The sequence below is a fragment of the Neopelma chrysocephalum genome, unplaced genomic scaffold (genome assembly GCF_003984885.1).
Source record: "Neopelma chrysocephalum unplaced genomic scaffold, ASM398488v2 Primary Assembly neopelma1_97102, whole genome shotgun sequence".
In the NCBI taxonomy this organism is placed as follows: Eukaryota; Metazoa; Chordata; class Aves; order Passeriformes; family Pipridae; genus Neopelma; species Neopelma chrysocephalum.
Genome location: NW_020925744.1, coordinates 6,914,325 through 6,940,619, shown reverse-complemented (window position 1 = coordinate 6,940,619; position 26,295 = coordinate 6,914,325). Strand labels below are relative to the sequence as shown.

The 26,295-nt window shown below is 36.6% G+C and overlaps 1 protein-coding gene across 1 annotated transcript in view; it reads right to left on the bottom strand.

The window, feature by feature from the left end:
• LOC113961273 (cAMP-specific 3',5'-cyclic phosphodiesterase 4D-like) overlaps positions 1 to 8,622 on the bottom strand; it is a 252,875-nt gene extending 244,253 nt beyond the window's left edge. Inside the window, exon 1 of the mRNA XM_027671500.1 lies at positions 8,245 to 8,622. Coding sequence (XP_027527301.1) covers positions 8,245 to 8,513 — 269 coding nt within the window. The 5' untranslated portion in view covers positions 8,514 to 8,622. The remainder of the gene's footprint in view (positions 1 to 8,244) is intronic.
• Between the last annotated feature and the right edge of the window lie 17,673 nt (positions 8,623 to 26,295).

Sequence of the window (26,295 nt, the reverse complement as noted above, 5' to 3'; positions counted from 1 at the left end):
GGAAAAGCCAGACTGTTGCTAGACTATGATAAAAAAGACGTAGGAATATCTATTCCCATACCAAATCCATCTAATAGGAGATATTAATTACTATAAGAAAACAGAAAGGGAAATAAACACACTGGAAACTTAAGGGTTATGTATATGGAACCTATGAAATCTTTAAGGCCAACATATAGAGGACTCCTGAGATTCAAATGCAGGAAACAGCTAACATTTGATACAAATTTCAGCTTTTCTATAACTTTGAAAATGCGTCAAACTGCAGAAAAAATAGGCAGGATTGCATGAGGATGGGTCAAGAACAAATAACCTGTTTTAGGAAACCATAACTGAAATAGTAATATATCCATGTGAAGTGAAAGTGAAGATAACAAGATGCAAAATGCAGCCAGAATGATCAAACAAGAAGCAATGGAGAAGACTGTTTGAGTCTAACTGGCTTTGCAAGATATTACACAGCAAGCTAATAGAACCATGTAGCAAAAACTGGTGAAAAACTTTGCACGTTCTCAAAAGAACAAAATAAAACAAAACCTTCTAGAAAACAGGTGGTGTCACGTTGGGCCTTTATATAATAAAGAAATGGAGTCTGCTCCCCGCTGAGGTGGTGATCAGAGAGCACTTATTTCAAACCCGGCACTCTTTTTATCCCTTAAAACCATGTGACCTTGTGACCAATGAGGTTATCGATTCTGGCGCATGTCCCCTGAGCTTCCCTGCCCTGGGTGCCTCCCCTGCACCCCTGGACACGCCTCCTACGAGGTAGTTTATCATACCCAAAGGGTACACTAGTTAAGACCTTCGCAGTCACGTATAACTTGTGATACAATTAGGGTAAGATATAATAAAAACTCTGTTTCACTTCTGCCAAATTATTTAGAATTTCTCAAAAATTCCATCCAGCACAGGACATGCCATTGAAGACAATAAGTAAGAAAATAGCATGACCCAGGTAAAACACTTCAGTAATTAAAACTTATGAAGAAATACCAAATTTACAAGGCGAACAGGCCATCCATGAGAGAGAAAGACTCAGTGGAAATGGCTGAGATATATTTTATTTTGGAAAAAAAGGAGACATGAAACAGGTATTGCTGTAAAAGATAATTCCTGTTCTAGTAAACCTAGCCAGACAAATTAATCATTTTTTCTCCTTCACTTTGTTCTTCCTTACTTAGTTACTTGTCCCTGTACAATAAAAACTTAGGATTTAGTCTGATTGTTCACTGATCTTTCTGAAGTGGTTTTAGATTTCCTATCTGATTCTAGGAGCTCTGCTCTAACACAGTTCTCATTTGAGAAAATGCATGTCTGCCTCTTCCTTCTTCATGGGAAGATTAACTTTTTTCTCATCTGTCTCTCTTCAGTTTTGAGCTGTGCAGAAGCAGTATTATTTCTCTGTGGTAAATTAACTAGTGAGTAATTAACACCATCATGCAGCATCCTCAGCTTATTGCAAAACATTCTGTAAATACCAGACAGCATCCTATTCCCCTAGTTTATTCCTTGTCTCTGCCCCACTAACCTCTGCATATGTCTGCACAGATCCCATCAAATAATCATACTGTCTTCGCAAGCCTGTTGCCTATTTGTACACAAGCATCCACAAAAACATGCCCCTCCTTATATTATAGAATTTCAAGAAAAGAGGGGGTATGTGAATTGAGTTATCTTACACATTGTAGTATATCTCTGTGACAATACTGTGAATTAAATTATTTCCTGGGAATTATTTATGCATCTGTTATGAATATCTTTACATTTTATGTGAAGAGAATCACATAGTATTCCAGAAAAGGAGTACGATAACCCATTCTAAAAAGTCTGAAAACCAATAGAAAACACTGTAATATGCCAGTTGTTACCTTAACTAAAACTTTATGTAATATTTGGTTGTCTGATTTAGAAAGTGTGAATAAACTTTACATGAGAAAAAAAAGGAAGTGGTAGAGGAAACTTGGATATTTTCTTAACTGAATAGAAAAATCAAGGTAACAAGCAAATGTGCATCTTATTTTCATAGAGTCATAGAATATGCTGAGTTGGAAGGGAGCCAAAAGGGTCCTCAAGTCCAACTCATGACCCTGTGCAGGACACCTCAAGAATCACACCACATGCCCGAGAGCATTGTCCAAACACTTCTTGAACTCTGTCAGGCTTGGTGATGTGACCACTTCCCTGGGAAGCCTGTTCCAGTGTTCAGTCAGCCTCTGGGTGAAGAACCTTTTCCTGATATCTACAACGGATGAGTTGGAGGGGGAACCTTCAGGCCCTGGGAGTCAGTCCATTACCTGGAGGTGCATGCTCTTCCCCCCCACCCCCGCCACATGGCCCTGCAACCCCGTAAGGAGCACACACACAGACCACCAGGGAGGGACGGATGAAAGAGAGAGTTTATTGTGGGGATAGGGGTTTATAAGGCTATTGGGAGGGTCAAAGGGGACCAATCACAGGTGCAGGGTCTTACAGGAAAACCAATCAGGTAGAGGGTTAACAAATCAGGAAGGGGTTAACAAAAGGTCAATGAGAACACCTCAGGACATCTTCCCAGGACACTCCTGCATGGGAGATAAGAGGTCTTTACAGAGGGTGTCGGGAAGAAGGAGCAGTGACTTTGCAGAAATGCAAAAAGCCATTTTAAGACATGTTTAAACAACATTAAAAACTTCTGCTTCTATAACATTTGAGCTGTTTTCTTCTTTTTCTTCACCAGTCCATCTTTGACAGTACTTTTTCCATAAATCCATTGCCACAGATATCCAACATAAACCTACTCTGACTCAGCTTCATGCTGTTTTCTCGAGTCTGTCACTGCTCACAAGGGTGTGGTACCTACCCCTCTGCTTCCCCTCATGAGGATGTTGAAGACCACAATGAGGTCTCCCCTTAGTCTCCTCTTCTCCAGGTTGAACACATCAAGTGGCCTCAGCTGCTCCTCATAGGGCTTCCCCTCCAGACCATTCACCATACCCATGGCCCTCCTTTGGACACTCTCTAATAGCTTAATGTCTTTATAATATTGTGGTTCCCAAAACCCTACACAGTATGCAAGGTGAGGCCGCACCAGTGCAGAGCAGAGTGGGACAATCACCTCTCTCGACTGGCTGGCGATGCTTTGCCTGACGGCCCCCCAGGATCCAGCTGGCCCTCCTGGCTGCCAGGGCATTGCTGACTCATATTCAACTTACCATCCACCAGGACCCCCAGGTCCCTTTCCACAGAGCTGGTCTCCAGCCTCTCATTCCCCAATCTATACACACAACCAGGGTTGCCCTGTCCCAGGTGCAGAATCCAGCACTTTCCCTTGTTATCTTATTTGATGTAACTTGATGTAACATCAATAATTTGATGTTAAGCATCAACTTGATGTTGAACCCCAACCCTCTAAGCCTTTCCTCTCAGGCTGTTCCATCCCTCTGACCATTTTTTTGACCCTTCTCCAGACCTGCTCCAGCAGGTCCATGTCTTTCCTGTGCTGAGGACCCCAGAGCTGTACAATCCAGCTGTGATCTCAACAGTGTGGAGTACAGGGATAGAATCATCTCCCTTGACCTGATGACCATGCTGCTTTTGATGTGGCCCAGGATCCATTTGGCTTCCTGAACTGGTTATATAACTTCCTTGGATAGTTATCTGCTTTAATGGATCTTCCTTCTGAAATTCTTATCATACACCAAATTGTAATTATTTTAGTTCCCTGAAAAGCACTGAGTAGTGAAGAAGAGGAAAACATAGGCATTAAAATCTTCCAGGAAAATTTATTTTGAAAATTGGAAGAAAACTCTAGTGAGAAAAAAATATATAGATTCAGTGTGGTGTATCTTCATTCTAGTTTCATAGTTCAGAATATATGTACTGAACCAGGCAATAGAGAATCACAACAAGTTAAATATTGCTCTTCTGCAATCTACTTATAACTAATACTTGAGGTTTTGTTGGTTTTTGCAAATTTTTGCAATTAGCAGTAAAAGTGCATGAAAAAATATTATGCAATAAAAATAAAGACAAACCTGACTTTATCAGTACGCTTATGTCAGTTACATTCCTGAAACTTAAAATGGCACACCTTGCCCATATCTATCTAAAGTATTTCTAAGGTATCTATCATTTTCATATCTGAATGCCAAAGTCAATGTAAAATGTTTACTATGGGTGGGGACAAGGGCTGGCTAAATTCAGATGAAAGTACTCTGTGTAACTGAGCACATACTTGTATTTTTACAGTCACTGATTTTATTAAATGCTTAGGTTTAGGGGTACATGTTTTTTAAAAAAAAAGTCTAAAGAGCACAAACATAAAAACTCCCAAACATCGGAAAGTGCTAAATGGACCCCAGAAGAGCTGGAGAGGGGACAGATGTCAAAGGGGAACACTCATGATGGACCCATGAATAACAAATCCATTTTATATAATTTTTTTAAAAGTCTTCTATCACTATGTGCTGTATCTGAACACACACACACAAATAAATCATAAAGGCAGCAAATATACTGTCCAAGGTTATATACAATGCAGAAAAAAACAACTATTTGATCATTTTGTGTTCACTAAGAAATATTAAGGCAAGAAACAAAGATCAAAAAAATCAAGCACATGTATGCCATGACTTCATCCTTCCTATTAAATAGATACAATTTAGTCATGTTCCACTAATCCTGCTCCAAATATTTATGCTTCTTGCTTTTCTTCCCTTTCGTACAGAAAGGAATTTTTCATGGATAATATAGGAAAACTGACTTCCCACATGACTTGACTAAAAGTGTATGATTTAAAGTCTCTAAACATCCTTCCACAGACCTCCAGACAGTGTATGTTTGAGAGATCATGCACACTAGCTGTCAACACAGCTGGGAACTGACAGTCTCTTTCCCCGAATCCGAAGGCCCCCTCTTCTCACAAATTTCACACGAGTGATCCCATTCTGGAGATCTCTCCTGCAAAAATGCACTGGGGTAATAGGCAGCTTAGAAAAGGCTTATGAAGTGCAACCCAAGATAATTCCAGAAACTGAATTTGTCAAGCACATATCAGAGAACTTAACTGATCTTTTCCATTTCCAGCTGTAATATGTGTTACTGTGTCATTATATTGGTGAGATTATAAAGCATTATGAATACCTTTACAGTAATACAATATAATGCAGATTTCTGTGGAAATGGAATTGGTTTTGGGCAGAGTTTATTTGCATTTCTGGCCACAAAACTTTCAAACACTTTCTTTTCAGTAACTATGATTGTGTCCTATAGACTGTAGACCGATAGTTTTTACAGACTGAGAGGAATCCAGGCTAAAAGATCAAAATAATTAGTTTTAATTTCGCAGTTTTAGGCAGTACTAGCTGTAACACTCTCTGATATAAGCTGTAAGATATTCAAAAATTCTCCAGTAAAAATGAAGACCTTATGTACCTCTGCCCCTTAACCCCTTCTATTTCAACTCTAAATGAGGTATTTTCTCCTCTCTAAAATCCAAGAAGTAATAGCTTATCTTTCAAGTGCTTGAGTCAATTCAGGGTTACAGCTGGGGAAGGACAAAGAAGAAAAGGAAGTAGAGAAGGACTCATAAAATGACTAAAAATGATAACCCAATTGTTCATGTGAAAGCATAATGGTCACATGATATAGAAAATGCATTTTGGTGTCAAAAATTCTGCAACCCAGGCCATTACAGAAGGAGAGCTATGGATATTGCAGTAAAAAAGGGGCAGAACCAAGTTGCCAGAACAGTTCATTAATCTCCCCCTTACTTCTTTACTGTATCTGAATGCTGTTTCAGAACCCTGAAATCAGGGAGTTAGGTACAATTTAAATGAGTTTTTTTGGTACACTGGATCTGTGGTAACTGTGTTTGGCATTATGTAACACACAGCAGTATCTTTAGTATTATACGTTTATTTCCTTTGCAAAATGACACTAGTTTTATAAATTTATTATTTTCTCATGTTTTTCTCATGATTAGAAGCTTATGTATATATAGGCAGCAAAGTCAGAATGGCTTAACAACTTCTTGGTGGCTTGAATAAGGTCATGTTATTAAAATTTTTTATGCCTGTGTGAACAACGGACTAAACAAGAAAGACGCATACATGAATTCAACAATTGTTCTTAAATTACAAAACAGATTGCATTAGAAATACAAGAAAAATAGACAGTGAAGATCATAACTATGGTGGACCAAACAAAACCCGGAATGGATCCTCCGTAGTACATTTTGGAGTAAGGTTACAACTACTCTGTTTTCAAATGCACCATTTTCCTATAGGCTGCCTAAAATGGATTATATGCATATGGAATTAAAACCACTATACTGCCTATGTAGCCAAAGCATATAGAAAACCCATGTCTATCACATAGCATCTCAGTTTTCTAAACAGATAACCAAGCTAGGACATATCAATAGCTACAGACTTGATGGGATTTAGCAACAAATTAATTTTGTAAGCCCTTCATATGCCTGTAAATCTGATCATGTGTATTACTGCTTTACCTTCCAGAAATACTTTTCTTTACAGGTTCTCAGGTAATTCATTGCAACTCACTGCTTGACTGTCTACTTCTCTACTTGCCAGAAAAAAAAAATCACTGCTATGATAAGCCCATTTTATAAATCATTGGAAAATAACTATGAAGTGTTCAGCAGTATTTTGCAGGTCTAGTATTTCACATATTTGGGAAAACCCCAAGTGTTTCCTAACTCCAAATCATGGCGAAAAAGTCACTCTACCCAAACTCAAAACTTTGCAAAGCTCACCTGAGGAAGTGCATTTAAACAAAATTCCACATTTTAACACTATGCAAGCCTTAGTCATGTTGCCCAAATATATTTGTTCACTTCATATCTGTCACTTTTAATACTCTCTCTTTCTCTGTCACATTCAACTGCCTACATATGATAACTTCCCTCTGTAAACTTCCATAAGTTCTTATTTATTTTTGTCTTACATTGTAAAACATGTCGGCCTGAATGACTTTTTTATCCTGCACATTCTTATGTATAGAATGTTTTATGAACTATTTAACACAAACCAGCAGTTAAAGATACTTAATGTTGTTAGGATTTATGCATAATCATTAAAGAAACATGGAATATCCTAATTCCATTCATTTTTCTATTTTACACATGCAATATCTAACCAGGTACATTGGTTTCAAAACAAATATTTTTAAAAGTATAAAGACATATGTGTTTTTTCTTATCTTTCTCAATAGTAGAAATGTTTGATGAAGGAAGTACTTTATCTATACAAAGTAAAGATTTAGGCACACGTATACAATGTGCAATACACATACCAATCACATAGCAATAGTGTGGATATAAGACAAATGAAGACAAACTTGAACAGCATATTCATTTGCTGCTTAGAATGCATGGTTTATTTTCTTTGAGCATATTTCATTGCCCTTCTTTCTTTAAATTACATTTTTATTTGAAAAATAATGGGAGGAAAAAATCTCAAAAGTCCAGAAACATCAATATCTCATGACCACCAAAGGAAGCAGGAATGTATTATTGAGTTACAATAATCTCATATGCAACGTTTTTAAAAAGAATAAAGGAAGTAGTGAAATAATACTGCTGTTTTACAGAAGCTCAATGCAAAAAACTGAATGTTTTTTATGGATTTGATCACAAACACATGTCTAAGAAATGATCGAGTTACCAAAATATTAGTACTAGTGAATTATTTAACAAAGGGTTCCCTTACCATCTTTCCTCTGTTTAATTTAGCAACTACTTTAATAAAAATCACTGTTTCACATACAATATCTATACCCATCATTCTTCTTTATCACATCCTTCTTGATTTGAACACTGTTAAAAGATATATAAACTGATTTATTCTGCTTAGGGGCAGAGGGTTAGAAATTGTCAATAAATAAATAAAATACATTTAAAAGATACATTAATGACAAAAATTGCCAACTCACTCTGACCTGAACAGCACAGAATGAGATAAATACTCTTTATTTTGGGGGAAGGAGGCAGAAAGCAATTATTACCTAAGAAATGAGAGAAATTTGGTAGCTTTTTTACAAGGAAGTACATGTTTTCTTACTTTATATAAAGTACTATTTTAAACTTCAGGTCTGCAATTGAGTCATGAATTAGAACTATCTCTTTCAACCAGAAGGATTAACGCAGAGATCGAACCAAGAAACAGAAGCGCTGACATCAAGGAGATAAATGTTCCACAAAAAAAAGTTAATCTGAAATTTCATGATAACCCCCTCAATGCTTACCAGGTATGTGCCACAGTGAAACGCCGCTGTTTTGGTATGTTGCTATTTAAAAACATCCTGCGCAAAAGCCTTGGAGAGTTTCGAGGAGAAATAACTGGACACAGCCGGGGAGAAGCAGGTAAAGATTTTTGAGTTGTCCTGGACTTTTCATGTTGCAACAGGTTTTCCCTCAGGGTCTTCACAAGATCTTCATTTAACCATGGATTTTGACAATATGTATTATCTACTTCAGGAACAGGCAGATTGTCCGGACTTGTCTGCTGAGCCATGTTTCCTAAGTAAAGTCTAATACAATCAAATGTTGGTTTAACTTCTTAAAATGTTTCCTTTCTAAATCAGTTCCCAAGAACTGTTCAGAGATCCTGCTCCAGTTCAGCCTATTCTGTTCTCAACATGGTGTTGCCTGCCCTCAATGTCTCTCTTATAGATAATGATCTACAAAGGAAAAAGAAAGCTAACTCCTCCACAGAAACCGATTAAACATTACCACTCCTCTCACAGCCCTGCTGCCAAAGATCACTTATTAGGTATCATAGCAAGTGAGCACGGGAGGAGGAAATTGCTTTAGCACAGCCTTTATCAGAGCTGTAAAGCTGCCTGTTAAACTATCGTAACTAATGTGCTGCAGCTGCTTGAGTGACTTCTGGTTATGTACATTAAAAGTGCTGGAGGAGGGCTTAAACATCAGATGTGTGCTCCTTTTGTTTGGTTATTCTTTCCATTGCTTATTCCTGAGCCTTCAGAGAGGTGGAGAGGAATGGGGACTGCTGCATAACCTTTTCTGTTTTTTCAAGGATCTACAGTATTTATCTTTGTAGTCCCCATGAAAAATTCAGAATTCCAAACTTTTTCCTCTTAAGCTAACTAGGAAATGCTACAATTAAATAGTGTAAAAGGGTTTAGTTTTTTCTTCTCCTCCACACTCCTAAATCAGTTTATTGCAACCAGTTTTTAAATGCTTTAAAGAAAGTCTAATACATGCTACCTTATATTTTCCAGGAAAACAAACCAAACATTTAAGATATGCACATAAACTGAAATGAGACTATGCAGCTACTAGTATCTGTTTAAAGAGATGTTCTTATTTTAGTATTTCATCATATTATGACCACTACTTGAACTAAGGAAATACCTCTTTTCTATTCACAGCTGGTGGGGAGATAAACTATCAAAAGATAAAAGGCAAAACTACTTGCATTTATTTGGTCAATGCATGCGGCTACTTAATTTCACTTTTAAAATAAATTTATTTTCATGGCATTGTGCAATTGACACCTTTGTCAATCCAACCTGAGCTTTACATTTTTTTCATTTTTAATTAACTCACTTCATCTACGCTGAAAGACAAAAAGTTTATAAGCATGTTCAACTGTTTTGATAACTCACTCGTAGTGGACAAAGAACTGTAATGACTGATGGTAGGCTAATATTTGCTTAAAGTTTTTGCTTACAGCAATAACAACAACAGCAACAATCTTTTCAGTTATAACCATACTTCCTATTCATCCTACAGGAACAAAGAATCAACATTTTGGGAAAGATTTCTTTTTAGTATCAGAACATTGGTTTCATATAATTTCCATTGTTGCAATATATTTTTCCTCTTTACTTCGTCTTAGAATCCAGTTTTCCTTTGTGAACAACAATTTCCTTTTGAAGCACACACAGTATCCTGGCTTTCAATAGGGTGAAGGGTGTTTGACTGCAATTGTATGACCAGGTGTGAAAGGCAAATAGCATTTTCTGTCTTGCAGCAAAATCAGAAATACTGCAAAAGCAACCTTCTGTCACAATGGAGAGGAATCAACTTTGTACTTAGCACTGAAGCCACAATTCCTGATGAGGATTATAAAGGGAACATCGTGATGCTGACAGGAGTAGAATAGAACAGCAACAGAAAGGTCAACTTACATTAAGAATGACATTGCTATCAGGTGTCAGCCCCATTATGTAGACAAGTTTTAACTGTACTGCATTATATGCGAAGTATGATAATAAAGTTCTTACAAATTTAGCTCAACACTGAACAGCACCACAGAATGCAGAAATCACTGTGCATTATGTTTTTGTGTATTTTTCTAAAATTTTATATTAAAAATTTTATCACGATGTAAAAATTAACAATGACCAAATATAGAATAAAGCCCAGATATTATTAAAACTACAAAACTAAAAATTTAAGCTATGTTTTATTGAAAGTAAAATTTAAACTGGAAATGAAGTGTTAATTCACAGAGATAAAAATAATTTGATTAAGCCATAACTAATACATAACTAACACAACAACTGCTTCCATGCCTTTTCTGATTGGAAGAGTGGTACACACAGCACTGGGCTTCAACCCAGATAAAATAAAAGTATACTATATAAAACTGTATTTGTCTATTATTCTTTTTTTATTTATTAAAAAACAGTAGCAATTCCATAATAATCATTTTTTTTCAAATAATACAGTCTGTATAACTAGAGCTATGTTCTTTTATGCTATGAAATACTGCCATCTGATGTCCATTCCAAAGCATGGCCTTCAAATAGCTGCAGTGACTTTATAAAACTAGTCAAACTGACCTGTTGGAGATCAACAAATACTGACATCAGTAAGACCATTAACATTTATTATAGTGGCCCTGGGATCATGTTTGAAGTTGCACTATGCTTCAAAGGTTATTATGGAAGATGAAAGCATTAGTCCACAGATCTGCAGTTTTATTGCTCTTGTTCTTAAACATATCAGAATTACGTCAACAAGGGCCATTAGCTTGACACCTTGCGTTACAAATATTGAGTGGGTCTGCTACACTTTCAAAGAGGTAATATGTAATGTATATAGAGAATGAGGATAAACCTTTTAACAGGAAAAGTGAACCCAGTCATTATAAAGTAGCACCATTGGCATGAATAGCTAACTGAAATGCTTTTCTTTACTGGGTTAATGGGTTAAATTTCACAATGTAGATGGTCCATGTCCCCAGACACATTATCTTGGCATATGCCTGCCCCTCTTCCCCTCCCCCTCAAAAGAAAAAAAAATATGCTATGAATACTCTCAAGCATGCTCATAAAGTTAAATGAAAGCCTGTGGACTGATTTTATTATATACTAGAAACATGAACAGTCTTCACTGTAATAAAGAGATCTAACTTCCAGCGATATCAAATAATCACTATGTGAGTTAGAGAAAATGCTTATCTTAAGAGTCAAGAATCAGGAGAAGACAAAGCAGAGAAATGGCAGTAGCATGAGGCAGTCTACCCAGGGGCTAGAATTTACTGCTTCTTTTGAAATAAGGATATTTGAAATCTGATACATACCTAATTTCCAAAAATTAATACTGATAGTACTTTAAGCATGTACACGTTCTATGTCCTATTTTAAGGTATTAACAATTAGATCTAATTTTGCAGGTTTTGCATAGTCACAGCTCATAGCTAAAAGTTCTATCAAGATCAGATTTACTTCTACTTGCTATATACTTAACTAAATCATTGTAAAGCTCACTAGAATATTCTAATAAGAGAGATTCAGTATTTTAAAAAAAAACTAAAAGTGTCAATAGCTTTTATTGTCCTCCAGTGACAGCTTAAAGATACTAAAAAATGAAGTTCAAGTGTTCAATTTTTGTACTTTTCATAAACTTTCTTATGAAATATGTACCTTATGATAATTACACTTTAAAAATGCAGGCTTAAAGTCCTTTTCTGTTAATTATAGACTTTTTCTGAGCTACCACATACAGAAGAGAGTAAGTTAATTGGTTCTACAGGCAATACTGTGCAAGGTTAAACAAGTATTTGATCTCACATAAAAGACTAAACAAGGATTTAAAAGTAATTTAATTGTTACAACTACTTTGAACACAGAGTATGATAGAGCTACTTTAATATTATAACTGCTAAGCAACATAAAAAATGTATTATGTGATTGTGTCTATTTTAAATTACCTTGAATGGAGTTTTTCTTATTAGAGCATAAATGCTGTCACTCTCAGCCTCTTGCTTACTCAAGAGGAGCAAAAGACCTCTTTTTAGATAAAATATGAAATAAAAAGTCATTAAAATATCTTACTTGGGACCAAGTAGAGAATTCCAGACACATAGGAATGCAAGTGAAAAACAACCCTCTGATGTGTACATCTTTGAAAGCAAACAGATCAGTATCACAGCATCATAGAAGAATTCAAGTTAGTAATGACCTCAGGTGACCAAGTCCACTCTCCTGCTCAAAGCAGGACCAGCTGTAAGGTCAGACCATTTTGAGGTACTAGAGCACCTGAGAGTCGTGCAGAAGTAGAGAGAAAAGAAGAAAAGGTCAGAGGTAATTTTGAAGAATGACTGCATGTACCATGGTTTAATTTCCTTAAGCAAATCACCTAATAGTGACTGAGGAGAATTCTCGTTCTAGATAAAGTAGAAAATAAGAATCTTAGATGACAATATGATTCTTATTTGGAAGGAAGGGTTAATGCATGAATTGAAGAGTATAGTAGTGAGAAAGAAAAGGTTGAAAGAAGAAATTAACAGGGGATTGAAAGTAAAATGTTATGTCTCAGCAAAGATCAATATCTGCCTATTGTTACATTCTCAAAGAGCTCAGATGACATTCATAGATTTGCCAAGTGAAGGGTAGCGCTCATCAGACTGTTTTTGTAGCAGTTATGTCCGTGGCCTGCTGAGAAGACCATAAGTACCACAGAACTGCCAACAGGTGACTAAAAAGGGGATTAGTTGCAATTAGCACAGAAGTGTCAGGCATCCACCTCTCTAATAGACAAAGGTATGGGAAACATATGCACCTCTAAATATTCAAAGGAAATTTTAGGCTGCTGTATTCAATCTGTGTAGTTGATCTAAGTACATTTCAAATAATATCCTAACAAAACAAATGTACCTAAAATGGTATTAAAAGACCAAATCAGGTCAACTTTCCAAATCATAATCAAATAGACATATATTTAGAAGGACATTTTAAGAAGAGGAACAGAATACACAAATTTGTACCACTAAAACCACAATATTTCCTGTCACTTAAAATTCTAGAGCACTTCTCTTCTTGAGGAGTTCCTAATAAAAACTTTTCAGAATATCAGACTCAGTACATCAACATTCCGGATTCCTAAACTTTAGAGTTTATTTCTCAGTCTAACAGGGGCAATATGCTTTACCAAACTAGACTTAACCCAGGCCCTCTAAGCATGGTGGTTAAGCCAGAGTGTAATGTACAAATAAACAAGTACGTCTGTGAGGTCAGACACATGCACAGAAAGTTTACTTAATAAGGAATCTAGACCATCTGTTATATTTCAAGTAATTTGTTTTTTTGACCATGCATTAAAATCTGAGAGGAACTCAAAGAAATATTTATAAAACTGAGAGAGGTTAAAAAACAAGAAAAATAAGTCTGAAAGTCTACAGTAAGATTACATAACTTATTCATTGTTTGGAGATGAGCTACTACTTTAAGGCAAAAAATAAGTATATTAAAAGAGAAATCATAGCTACTTAAAAGGCTTTAATACCACAGAATGCTTCAGAGTTTAGACTGGTTGACTCCTAAATGTTTCAATTCAAGCTTGTTATTGTACATTGGTTTTTAAAAATTTGAACTTCCTAAAATTTTAAGTCGGAAATAAAATAAGACTTAAAAAAATAACCACACACACAATTCATTTAGAGTAATTTCTGTATCTTTTTAATAGGTGGTAAACCAGTCACTTTATAGATTTTTAAGAATTGGAATTTAAACAACACAAAGGATTTTTTTCTACAATGTTATTAAGAATTGACACACTGAACAAGTTTTTGGACAAAAAAGTTCCTTCTCTGCATGGAAAAGCTTGTGATTGTGATACTTTAACTTTTTTTCCTTTATAGAGTTCCTCCAGAAAGTACAATTTTCATAAATCTTTCTGGACTCAACAATAGGTATTTGTGTGTTTACCAATTCTATAGTATGCTTTTCTCCATCTTAAGTAGGACTTAAATGGTTTCAGGAAATATTTTGTGGATATAAATGGAAATTTAATTCTATCTTGCAGAATTCTACCCTGCAGTCTTAAACACTGTTACTTTCTCCTGAATGTACATGGAAAAAACCCTTCAAAACTCCTTTTGGTTGCATATGGCTTATACATTTTTTGTATAATAGGAGATCTGTTTTTGCATGAAACTAAAGCAAGATGCACAGTAGAAAAAAGATAATATATAACTGTCTTAAACAACAATGGAAACAAAGGTAATTTTTTTAGTGCATATAACTAGAGACATCCCAAATAATTTACAGAATTATATCTTATGGTAAATATGATTACAGAAGAAAAAAAAATGTTTAATTCTGAAAGTGAGTAGTGGTTGCTCTCAGATACTCTAAAGGACTGCAACAGTCTGTAAGGTAAAGAAAACTAATATGTTTAGGAAGCAAGCATAATTAGCAGACCTTTAAGATCACCTTATAAACTGGCCAAAACTATTACTATAGAGAGGTTTTGTCTATGTCCATTGACTTCAAATGGGAACAGGAACAATCTCTAGAACTAGGATAATGAAAGAAAGGGACCACACACTGCTTAGGAAAGACAGACAAGGAAGATGCTGTGGTGAAGTTGCCATCTGTGTGAGACAACACTTGGAATATATCAAGCTCTGTCTTGAGGTGGATGATGAGTAAGGGGTTATGGGTTAGGATAAAAGGGCAGACTAGTAAGGGTGAAATTGTTATGGGTGTTTGCTACAGGCCACCTGATCAGGAGAAGGAAGTGGATGAGGCCTTCTACAGGCAGATAGAAGCAGCCGCTAAGTCACAGTTCTTGTGAGGGACTTTAATTACCCTGACATCCACTGGAGAAGCTCCACAATGAAGTATAAGCAGTCCCAGAGGTTTCTGGAAAGGCCTGGTAACAGGATGCAAGGAAAGCAGAGTTACTAAACACCTTCTTTGCATCAATCTCCACTGACAATACCAGTCCTCAGGTATTGACCTGGGTCTTTCTGATCCATGAGTCCAGGGTAAAGGAATGTTGGAAGAAAGACTTTCCCTTGTTTGAAGAGTATGAGGTCAGAGAACACCTGAGCAAACTTGCTAACCACAAGTCCATGGGCCATGATGGGCATCCACAAGTGCTGAGGATCACAAGTGCACATCATAGTTAGGCTGCCCTATCACCTTTGAAAGGTCATGGTGATCAGAAGAGGTGCCTGAAGAGTGGAAGAAAGCAAATATCATCCCAATCTTCAAAAGGGGCAAGGAGGACCCAAGGCACTACCAGCCAGTCAGCCTCACCTCAATCCCTGGGAAGGGGATGGAGCACCTCATTCTGGAGGTAATCTCTATCCAAATGGATGACAAGAAGGTGATCAGGTGTACTCAGCATGGAGTCACTAGAGATAAATCATGATTGATCAACTTGATTGCTTTTCACGATGAAACAACTACCTGGATGGATGAGGGGAAAGCAGTGGATATGGTCTACCTCGACTTCAGCAAGGCTTTCAACATAGTCTCTCACAATATCCTCATAGGCAAACTCACAAAGTGTGGATTGGATGAGTGGACAGTGAGGTGGATTGAGAACTGGCTGAATGGCAGATCCCAGAGGGTCGTAATCAGTGGCACAGGGTCAAGTTGGAGGCCTCTTACTAGTGGTGTCTCCCAAGATTCTGTACTGGTTCCAGTATTGTCTAACTTATCTATTAATAACTCGAACGAAGGGATAGATGTCTCTTCAGCAAGTTCACTGATGACACAAAGTTGGGAGGAATGGCTGATATCCTGGACTGCTGTGCAGCCCTTCAGTGGGACCTCAACAGGTTGGAGAGATGGGCAGAGAAGAAACATCTGAAATTCAACAAAGGCAAGTGCGTGTCCTGAACCTGGGGAACAATAACCTCATACATGAGTACAGGCTGCAGGTTGATCAACTGGAAAGCAGCTCTGTGCAGAATGACCTGGGGGTCCTGGTGGACAACAAGTTGTCTGTGAGCAAGCAGTGTGTCCTTGTGGCCAAGAAGACCAGTGGTATCCTGGGGTCCATTAGGAAAAGCATTTACCAGCAGGTGAAGGGAGCTGATTCTGCCCCTCTAGTCAGCCCTGGTGAGGCCTCACCTGCAGTGCTGTGTCCAGTTCTGGGCTCCTCAGGACAAGAGAGACATGGGGCTCCTGGAATGGGTTCAGCAGAGAGCAACAAAGATGATTAAAGAACAGGATCATCTCTCCTAGGAGGAATGTCTGACGGAGCTGAGCCTGTTCAGCCTTGAGCAGAGACCACTCAGAAGGACCTCATCAATGTAGACAAACATCTGAAGGGAGGGTGTCAAGAGGATGGAACTAGGCTCTTCTTAATGGTGACAAGCAATAGAATAAGAAGCAATGGGCAGAAACTGATGCACAGGCAGTTCCACCTGAATACGAGGAAAAACTTCTTTACTGTGTGGGTGACCACATACTGGAACAGATTGACCAGAGAGGTTCTGGAGTCTCCCTCACTGGAGGTATTCAAGAACCAGACATAATCCTGTGCAATGAGGTCCAGGATGACCCTTGAGCAGTCGTGCTTGAGCAGAGAGGTTGGACCAAATGACTTACTGTGGTACTTTCCAACCTTACCTGTTCTGCGATTCTGTGATTCTGTGATTCTGTGACTCTAAAACCAAAGGCAAAATAATCCACTGAGAAAAAGCTGAATTCTTCTTGAGGTTATATTGTTTTCACTGACTGAGGGAATGATGTCTGTGTGTATCTATCAGAAGATAGGAAGGGTGATTATTTGGAAAGTGTGGTACCTCAACATGATGTAAATGGTATACAATAAGGGGCAAATATTGTCCTGGTTTTGGCTGGGATAGAGTTAATTTTCTTCCTAGTAGCTGTACAGTGCTGTGTTTTGTATTCAATATGAGAATAATGTTGCTCACATACTGATGATTTTAATAGTTGCTAAGTAGTGTTTATTCTAAGTCAAAGACTTTCCAGCTTCTCATGCACAGCCAACAAGAAGTCTGGAGACACACAAGAAGTCATGAGGGAATGCAGCCAGGTCAGCTGACCCAAAGTGGCCAAAGGGTCATACCATATGACATCATGCTTAGTATATAAACTATCAGGAAAGCTGGCTGGAGGCCGCTGCTTAGAAAGTGGCTGGGCATTGATAGGCAAGTGGTGAGGAATTGCACTGGGCATCACTTGTTTTGAGTATTCTAATTCTTTCATCATTATTATTATAGTCATTATTAGTTACTTCCTTTCCTGTGCCATTAAACTCATGAATTTTCTCACCTTTACTCCTCCAATTCTCCCCTCTATCCTGCTGATGGGGCAGGGGAGTGAGTGAAACACTGTGGGGTGCTTAGTTGCGAGCTGTGGTTAAACCACAACAGCGCTATCCCAATTTTCCATGCTGCAGCTGCCATTTCCCCTCTTAATTTTTGCCTACTGAACATAGCTAGAAATTATAACCTGCAGTACAGATGAGGGGAGGCACAGCTGCAAGTCCTACAGTCTTAAACAAGAGAAAGGTTGGACTTGATTAAAAATGTGATCCAGGGTTTAAAACGGAGGAAGGAAAGCAGAAATTATAAATGGCAGGTTTTACTGAATGTATCTTGAAGAAGAGTGGCACGGAAGAAAATCCTGTGTTTATTGGATAAAGTGAAATTCAGGAAGAGAATAAAAATAGACACAAGACTTGGCAAGGTCATCCCAAATTCAAGGAAAGTGCAGAGCCTTAATCAAATGCAATTAATTCAAGTACCTCTCTAACGCAACCAGTGATACTTCATCTCAGTTGAACCACATCTGCTTATAATCACTGGTCATCAAAAAAGGTTTGATCGGTACTTTCCACCTGAAGGGGCAAAATCTGTACATTTCAAGCAGAGTTAAACATATTGTGCCCCGTCATATCAGCTATACAGGGAAGCATGGAATGTGTTCAACCTAGAGTGTTTTTCCTCGCAGGAGGCTAATCAGTTCATAGAACTTCATTTTTTTAAACTGATGAAATTGAAAGCACCAAGGGTGTAATTTCTTGTACACAGGGTGTTAAAGTGACTGGAGGATTGGAGGAATGACAGATCAACTATGCAAGAGGCAAAGTGGCAGGCACTAGGCTGAAACTGTAAAATCTGCTTCTAGATGAGCTCCTCTGAGTGCACCGTAAATAAATACTGTATGGCAAACACAAGTCACTGCAGAAGCAACTCAATCAAGCATGTAGGGCACATAGGAATCCAGAGAGGGTGAAAAACTAAGGTGCCTGAAAACTCCCTAGTGCTCATTAGGAACTTCTGTTTCACCATTTTTTGCTCTTGGTTTGCACTGACCTTAGCAAGAAGGTACTCTTTTGCACTTTGTCTCTATTTGGTGGCATTTACCATCACAGTTTTGACTATTCTTTAGTAGTGAAATCACTAGTAGCTTTTACCATTAATAAAAGATTTCTTTCTTTGTTCAGACACACTTAGTCCTGAGCACTGACAAATATGAATTTCTGTTTTTAACGTCTATCTCCAGTCTACCACCAAATCTTAGTTTTCTGCATCTGCAAGAGAGAGAGAGCTGCAGACTGGTGGCAGTTGATGACTGGAAGGCAAGGATGCTATTTTGGACAGAAACAGGCTAGAAAAATTGATGCACAGGAGTGTCGGGGAGTTCAACAATGTTAAGTGCAAAGTGTGGATAACTCCACGGAGTGGCACAGGCATTTTTCTGTCTAGTCATAAAACAGCTTCCCAGAAAAGACATGGGGCTCCTGGTGGACAGAAACTCATTAGTAAGCTAATATGTTTCCACAGAGTGCCCTTGTAGCAATGAAGGCCACATACCAGACTGTATTACCAAAATGCTCTCGGCAGTTTGAGAGAAGTGATTTTCTCTGTTTTAAGACCACATGGAGAATACCACGTTTACTTTTGGGCTTCTAAGTGAAAGAAAGACACTGACATACTGGAGCGAGTCCAGAGAATGACTACAAAGATGAGGCTAAAAAAAGTGGGTTTGTTTATCCTTAAGGAGAGAATACTAAGCAGACATCTCACTGCTGTCTACAGAAGGTGTAGAGAAGATGGAGTGAGACTCATAGCAGAGCTGCACAGATATGGGACAAGCGGCAGTAGATACAAGTTGGAACATTCTGATTGGATACACAAAAAAAAATTCTCATGAGGATGGTCGAACATTGGAACCGGTTGCCCAGAGAGGCTGTAGAAAGTCTATCCATGGGGATATTCAAAACTCAACTGGACATTCCCTGAGCAACATGCTCTAGCAGGGGGCTGGCTAGAGGTCTCAGAAAGTCTTTTCTGACCTGTGCAACTCTATCAGTCTGCATGCTGTCCTATCACTCATTATTGTGGACCAGGAAATGCTTTTTTTAAATTAATACAGGTTTTCATAATTAGGTTAAGCCCATGATACCACACTGCAAATATATAAGAGAACCAGAATGCAAGCAACTACAGGAAAGGCAAACCCATCTACAAGATTATGTATAAGGATGTATTATATATATTTATGATTTGAGAAATGGACATGATATGAAGCTACTGGGGATGAAGTTCAAAGATGAACAATTTAGTTTTTTATGTACAAAGTAGTTGAACTATGGAACTCTTTGTGAAAAACAGCTATAGATAACAAAAAGTTTCTGACTCGAAGGACACACTAGGCAAGTTCATGGAAAAGAAATCCATTTCATGTTGTTAACTCAATAGGACCCACATCCTGCATAGAAAGACTTGCAGATGAAATTGGCTGGGAGACAGGAAAGTCTTAAGTAGGCTCATTATATATGCTTATGCTGTTCTTACACTTTTTCTTAAAGACTTACTCTTAAAAACTTGCTTATTGGGAAAATAAGCAAGTCAGAAAAGAAATTCTGTGCTTGATGAACCATTACTGTCTCCACAAACAACTAGAGACATACACTGCTCAGCCATTTAACAGTTAAAAGCCATGATAACATGTAAGAGGGAAAAGCTAGAGGAAAAGAATTTCTGAAATGGAAAATGCAGAGATCTGAAGATGAGCAATTTGAGTTTTAACTTCACGTGGAGTGGAAAAAAGAGAGTGAGCAATTGTATTCAATAATATAGTTAGGGAAAAAAGGAAAAACGTTGATTGAATAACAGGAATGGACATGTTCAGCATATTACAGAAGGGAAAAAATGAGCCGGCCAAAAGAAAACAATAGATAACTGAAGACATGAGAACAAGCATAAGGTCTGCTTGTGGATAGAAAGTGAGAGTAAGGAATTTAGAAACATGTTTTAAAGCTAGTGAAGACTTTTAAAGTGCAGTTTTGACAAAAAATTTTATTGCAAGACAAGATATGCTGAAGTACTAGGAAAGAAAGGGAGAGTAAAAGGAATATAAGTCTATACAGATTTTTGGAAAATGATAATGAAATTATGAAAATTTATAGTGATGACTCCCCAGTAGCAGTTATTGCAAATCACATTTCTTATAAAGATGCTGGGTTTTAGTCATTCTCAATTCTGAATGGACTGTCAGTAGCTTTATAATAAATCTGGACCTGTATGTATATGAAATAAAGTTATGTCAATGGAAAAAACACTTCTGTCTCCACTTCCATAAAACATACTTGTTAAGTTAAAAGATAACAGTAATGCAATCATCCTTAAGGAAATCCAGAGGCTCTTAGAGACTCCTAATGACAATGTTTTATTGTTTTCAAAGTACCAATTGAAGCTAAAGCATTTTAAAAATTTGTTTTCCCCTCCCAGAATTGCCATCCTAAGTACACTGCACAGCAGAAGTCTGACCTTTAAAAGTATTTATGAAGGGCTGCATTAAAAATACAGAAATATTGTATAAAAGTCTTGTGAATGCATTTCTTACAACATTGCCTCAGATTCTTACGTACTTCCTATTTTTAACTGTAGTAAGTGTATAGTAATCCAAATCCCATTCTCCTGTTGTAAAGGAAGCAGATATTCAGCTAGTTTGTTGCAGGCTACAATTAAGAAAATTACATTTCCTGCTTCTATTAATGGGGCACATACTACAGCAAAAATTCTCTCCTAACCTTTTATCAGGACATTCCAACATTTTCATACTTGAAAGAGCCAACAAATAGATAAGAGAAATCTTTCTCTTTGCATATCACAAAGACTGCCTTTCACAAATACCTTTCTATATTTTTTAAATAAAATATGAATCTTTCAAAGGACTTCTAAATTCCTGTAGCTAGGCTGCCTTTACTAGATATGAAAATTCATGCAGAGATAAGAATCTGCCTTTATGGTGTTAAATCATGTCTTAAGAAATTCTTTTACTAGTACCAATGAAAGAACTTTTAATGTTCTCACTAATTAAAAAAGAACCCCAACAAACTACCAATATACTACTCTTAAAACAACTGAAACAGTTCCAGAGAAAGTCATATTTGACAGTGTAATTTCTGTAGATCATTCATCAGTAATTAGGTAAGTAATCTGTACTGGATGCGTCTCTTTTCTTTTGCAGTACCAGAAAATAAAATCAGATATTTTTTAAGGCATCCGTGTGAAAACATGGCTCTCTGACACTCTGTGCTACAATCAAATTTATTTTTAAAAGGTTAATTTTTATTGTAAAACGAATATTATTCAAAATAATATTTTGACACCAAAATAAGATTTCTGCACCAAAAAAATAAAAGTTCCTGAAGCCTCAGTGATGTCCCACAGTTGGAAGTACAGATGAAAAATAATATTGATCTAAAGTTCTACAGACACAACATGGGAGCTTATAGAACTGACAAGTAATCACCAAGTCCTGTAAGCTTCCTTTCATTTTCCCTGAAATTCTACATTGTGATCACATGCATAAAATGAAAATACCATGCCTCATATTTACATATAATCCCATGTTGCATTATGAAAAAAAGAAAAAAAAACAGAGATCTTGATTACTGCATTTTCCTCAACCATCCTGTGTCGTCATCTTCGTATTTGCTCTAGCTTAAGAAAAACCCGCAAGGAACAGCATTTACTTCTGTTTAACAGTAGAGGGGGCCCACTGCCTTAGAAAAAAGATCAGTTTCAGGCATCGACAAAGTCTAATTTAGCCATTCCTATTACTAGACAAATAGAAGAAGTGAAAACGCGGTTGCAAGCATATTATCGAATAAAGTTACTCTACACTGAAAAATAGCAGAGCTATTTTGACTCTTAATAAGTTCTGATTTAGTGTGAAAACCCATTCTAATTTTACCTAAATTGTTTACATTACAGGTGTAGGAAGAAGTCAGAACGAGAAAAAGAAGGAAAGGCTATTACAACACACTATGTACCCAGGACAAATGTGAATCTCCTATCCAGTAGAGGGCATAGAATCAGAAATTGTACAGGCATTACACCGTGCATCCTGAGAAAGCTACATGTGGGAACCTGTGCTCTGAGGAGACAGGAACTTCATCAGGACAGATATTTGTGTTAGATGGCAGTACAAAGAAAAAGGCATGATTAAGAAGACAGTGGAATATGTTAACATGGGGTAGAACTGTTCTGATGGTTGATTTTTATTTCTACTTCCAAAAGCAAACTTTAAAAAACCAAAAGGGCGCAACACTAAACGCAGGTTTGGGATGTATTTTGGAATGTGTCTTGCAACAGACTTAAATTCCCTCTTACCACTATTTTTTTTTCTGAAGGTGAGGATGACAAGGAATTACATCCATTTGTTTTTTAAGCAATCAAATGCAACGTAAAAAATCTTAAATACTGCCTCCAACTTATGTTGCCTGCCTTACAGACAACTGTCAAAGCTTAGCAAAATCATAGGAAGTTTTTTAATTGATTCATTCAGCTTTGGGTCATGTTCTTAATTAGCTGCTTCAAGAAAATTAAAAGTAAACAGAACCATAACCCCATATTCTTTAAATAAGTTCAGTGGCACTGTAATGATCAAATCAACTGACTGTCCAATGCCATCAAAGATTCATAGAAATCCTTCTTACCAGTTCTTCCCACTGAAAATGTAATCACCATAAAAAAAAAAAAATTGCTATTTCCCATTTTTACTTCCCCCCCCTTTAATTACGCATACTGATGTAACAATCTTTTTATTTCTCTACTATAATAAGTAGTTTGCAACTTTGTACTACCTGACCTGTTTCATCCACCATCTATTTAACCTAATCCTATGAGAATAAACACAAGAATTTAAGCCTACAGATGCCTGCAAACTGTATCATTTAAAAAAATGTACTGCTCGAGGTGTGATTTAAATACTAAAATATGAAACACTAGTTTCTCTATTGGGCATTTAAATTTCCAAACTTTAACCTTATCATTAAAAAAACCCCACCAAAACATGTATCTTCTTTTGATTTGCCTAATATCACCCTAATAATAACATTTATCAAATTTTGCTAAGTTAGTTGAGTTTCTTTGGCATCAAATTATAATAGCATGTATTTTATAATAATAGAATCTCACAGGAGCTTTTGGGGTGGAGGGGGAAGATTATTACTAAGATTATTTAACAATGTTCGAGTTAATTTAGAAAAGTGATCTGAGAGCTCCAATAAAGCATCATAAACAGTTTACGACAAACAGTGGTGATATAGATTAACAATACACCCAAAAAAGTGCTTCAATATAGCATTAAGCAACTTCTTCTCTTAGGAAATGATTAATTAGTACTAGCACTTGTGAAATGTCACAATTAAGATGTTAAAGACAGATTTTGTGTGTATAAAAAACTATTTTGCTTTACAATGCAATCAAAAACTATTCTTGGATATCTGTTTGTTCTTTCTGATCTCATAACATGCAACCTCTTTCTGAGACACTGCTCAAAGTTATAACCGTTCAACCTACAAAGTCAGCATATGATTTTCTCTTCAATTCTCATATCAGAATACAGTGTCCCCCGCTATCATAGTTAAAATGCCACATTTCCAAACAGCCCCAGAAGTTAGTTTTCAAAACCAAAACCAAATAAATTACACAGGTCCTTGTGATTTAGGTACATCACTAGAGACTAAACAGTTACCCACACAGTTAAAACTATATAAACTACAAAATTAATTTTACAAACAAAGCTCCATAAGTAAATATATATACATGTGTGAACAAGGTGGTTAGGGAGTGTAAAGGAGGCTTGGAAGAGATTTGTTCACACTATATCAGGTTCTCAGAACCTGAAGCAACAACAAGATCTTATGAAATCAATTAATTTTTGTATGGGTATTTATTAGTCATGTCTTACATAATAAACATTTTTTACAGAAATATATTTAAAAAACAAACAAAAACCACAAACAAACAAAAAACGCAAACAACAAAAATCCCAGCAACCTAATGAATTTGGAAGTGTAAAATATATGTTTGCTGTAGATTTGCAATAGGGGCTAAACAAAATAAATTGAAGAAAAAAGAGGTAGGAGGAGACAATCAACAACCAAATGGTAGAATGATTGCATTAAATATAATAATTTCAAAAAACCTAACAACCAAGGAACAGAACTTTTCCATAAACTATAGATGTCAGCTCTTCAGCAGAAAAATATTTATTATGGATACTCACAAAAGATTTATTTCTAATTTGCTGCAGCTCTAGATAAAATTCTTCCCTAGAACAAAGTACTGGTACAAAGTACAGAAAAAAATTACACAAAGCTCAGGTGCTCTGAATGTTACTCCACTGCAGATTAAGCTGATCACCCCTTGAAACTGGGTCTCCACGCTCCTCAAGCCACATATTTTTAGCTTTTCCTTCGAATCAGCTCTATCGTTTGCATGCTAAATCAAGTGAGAAAGATGAGTCAGTTGAAATTATTCCCACCAAAACCTGCACAGAAGCCCAATTAATTTACAGGTGAATTAAATACAGAAATCATTTTATTCTATATCATCTGGAGTAAAGGAGGCAGCTAGAAGGTAGATTTATTAAACATGCCTTGAAATGAAAACAAAAGTTCAAGAGAGTCCTTGGGTGTAGTTGAACAGGTATCCCTCTCTGAAAACTTAAGTTTAAAAGAAAAAGTTTTCTAACATGGATGTAGGATTAAACTTTAACAACTAGATGTTTCTAAATAACAGTATACCCTCTTTTGACAATTCTGGAAATTTGGGGGTTTAGAGGTTTTTTTGGAATATTTTCCATAAATTACACTTTGAATATGAAGAATGGTTTCATTAATAAAAGTTTAAATATATCCTTTAAAGAAAACTTTTTCAATTAGCATTATCAGAAAGAGACTTTCAACTAGAAAAAAAATGGGTCTTAGGTTAAAGGATTAAATATTGTGCTACCAAAAATACCTCATTATGAGTCTGATTATGTTAATGTCCTACAGAAACAGTGTGTTTTTCTTCATAACGACTTTGTAAGTAATTGACCAATTAAAGGAAGAAACTGTGAAGACAAAGAAAGTCAAAGCAACACTATTTATTGATTATAAATTCTGGCAAGGCAGCTGTGTAGGGGAGGAAAATTACATTTGCAGCTTCACTAAGCAAGCTAGTGTGAACTTTGCATCCAAAGAACACACACAGATTAGAATATTTATAGATGTCCTAACTTCATTTAAAACATTAATTTTGGGAAAATACTGCTTCAGACACCAGTCAATCAACCACAAGATACCAATCTGTAGCTAAGTAGCTTCTCTTAGTTCTACTGTCTATTAAACTTATTTTTCAAGCCTAGATAAGAGTAGTCTGTGGTGTTAATAGGGTATGTAGTCAGGACTACAGACATTATACTTCTACCATTGGCTCACATTAGAATTTGTTAGTATTCATCTCTATTTCTTAGAAAATACAATTTTAATAGTGGTACACTGATTGCTAAATATGCATATACTCTGAACCAACATGGATATCTGTGGCAGATGTTGCAGACAGTTCAGAGGTGAGATCACAGATCTGATTTTTGCAAGTCAGGTTTAGTTTAGTTTGAATAGTTACCCTGAACTGAGATACTTATCCCAACAGAAACATTCCTGCACTGTAAAAATAGTACAGTACAACAGTTGTATTAAGAAATGTTGATTAAGAACCTAAATCTTAAAATCTCAGGTGCTTCTTGAAGAAATACTTAATTACTATC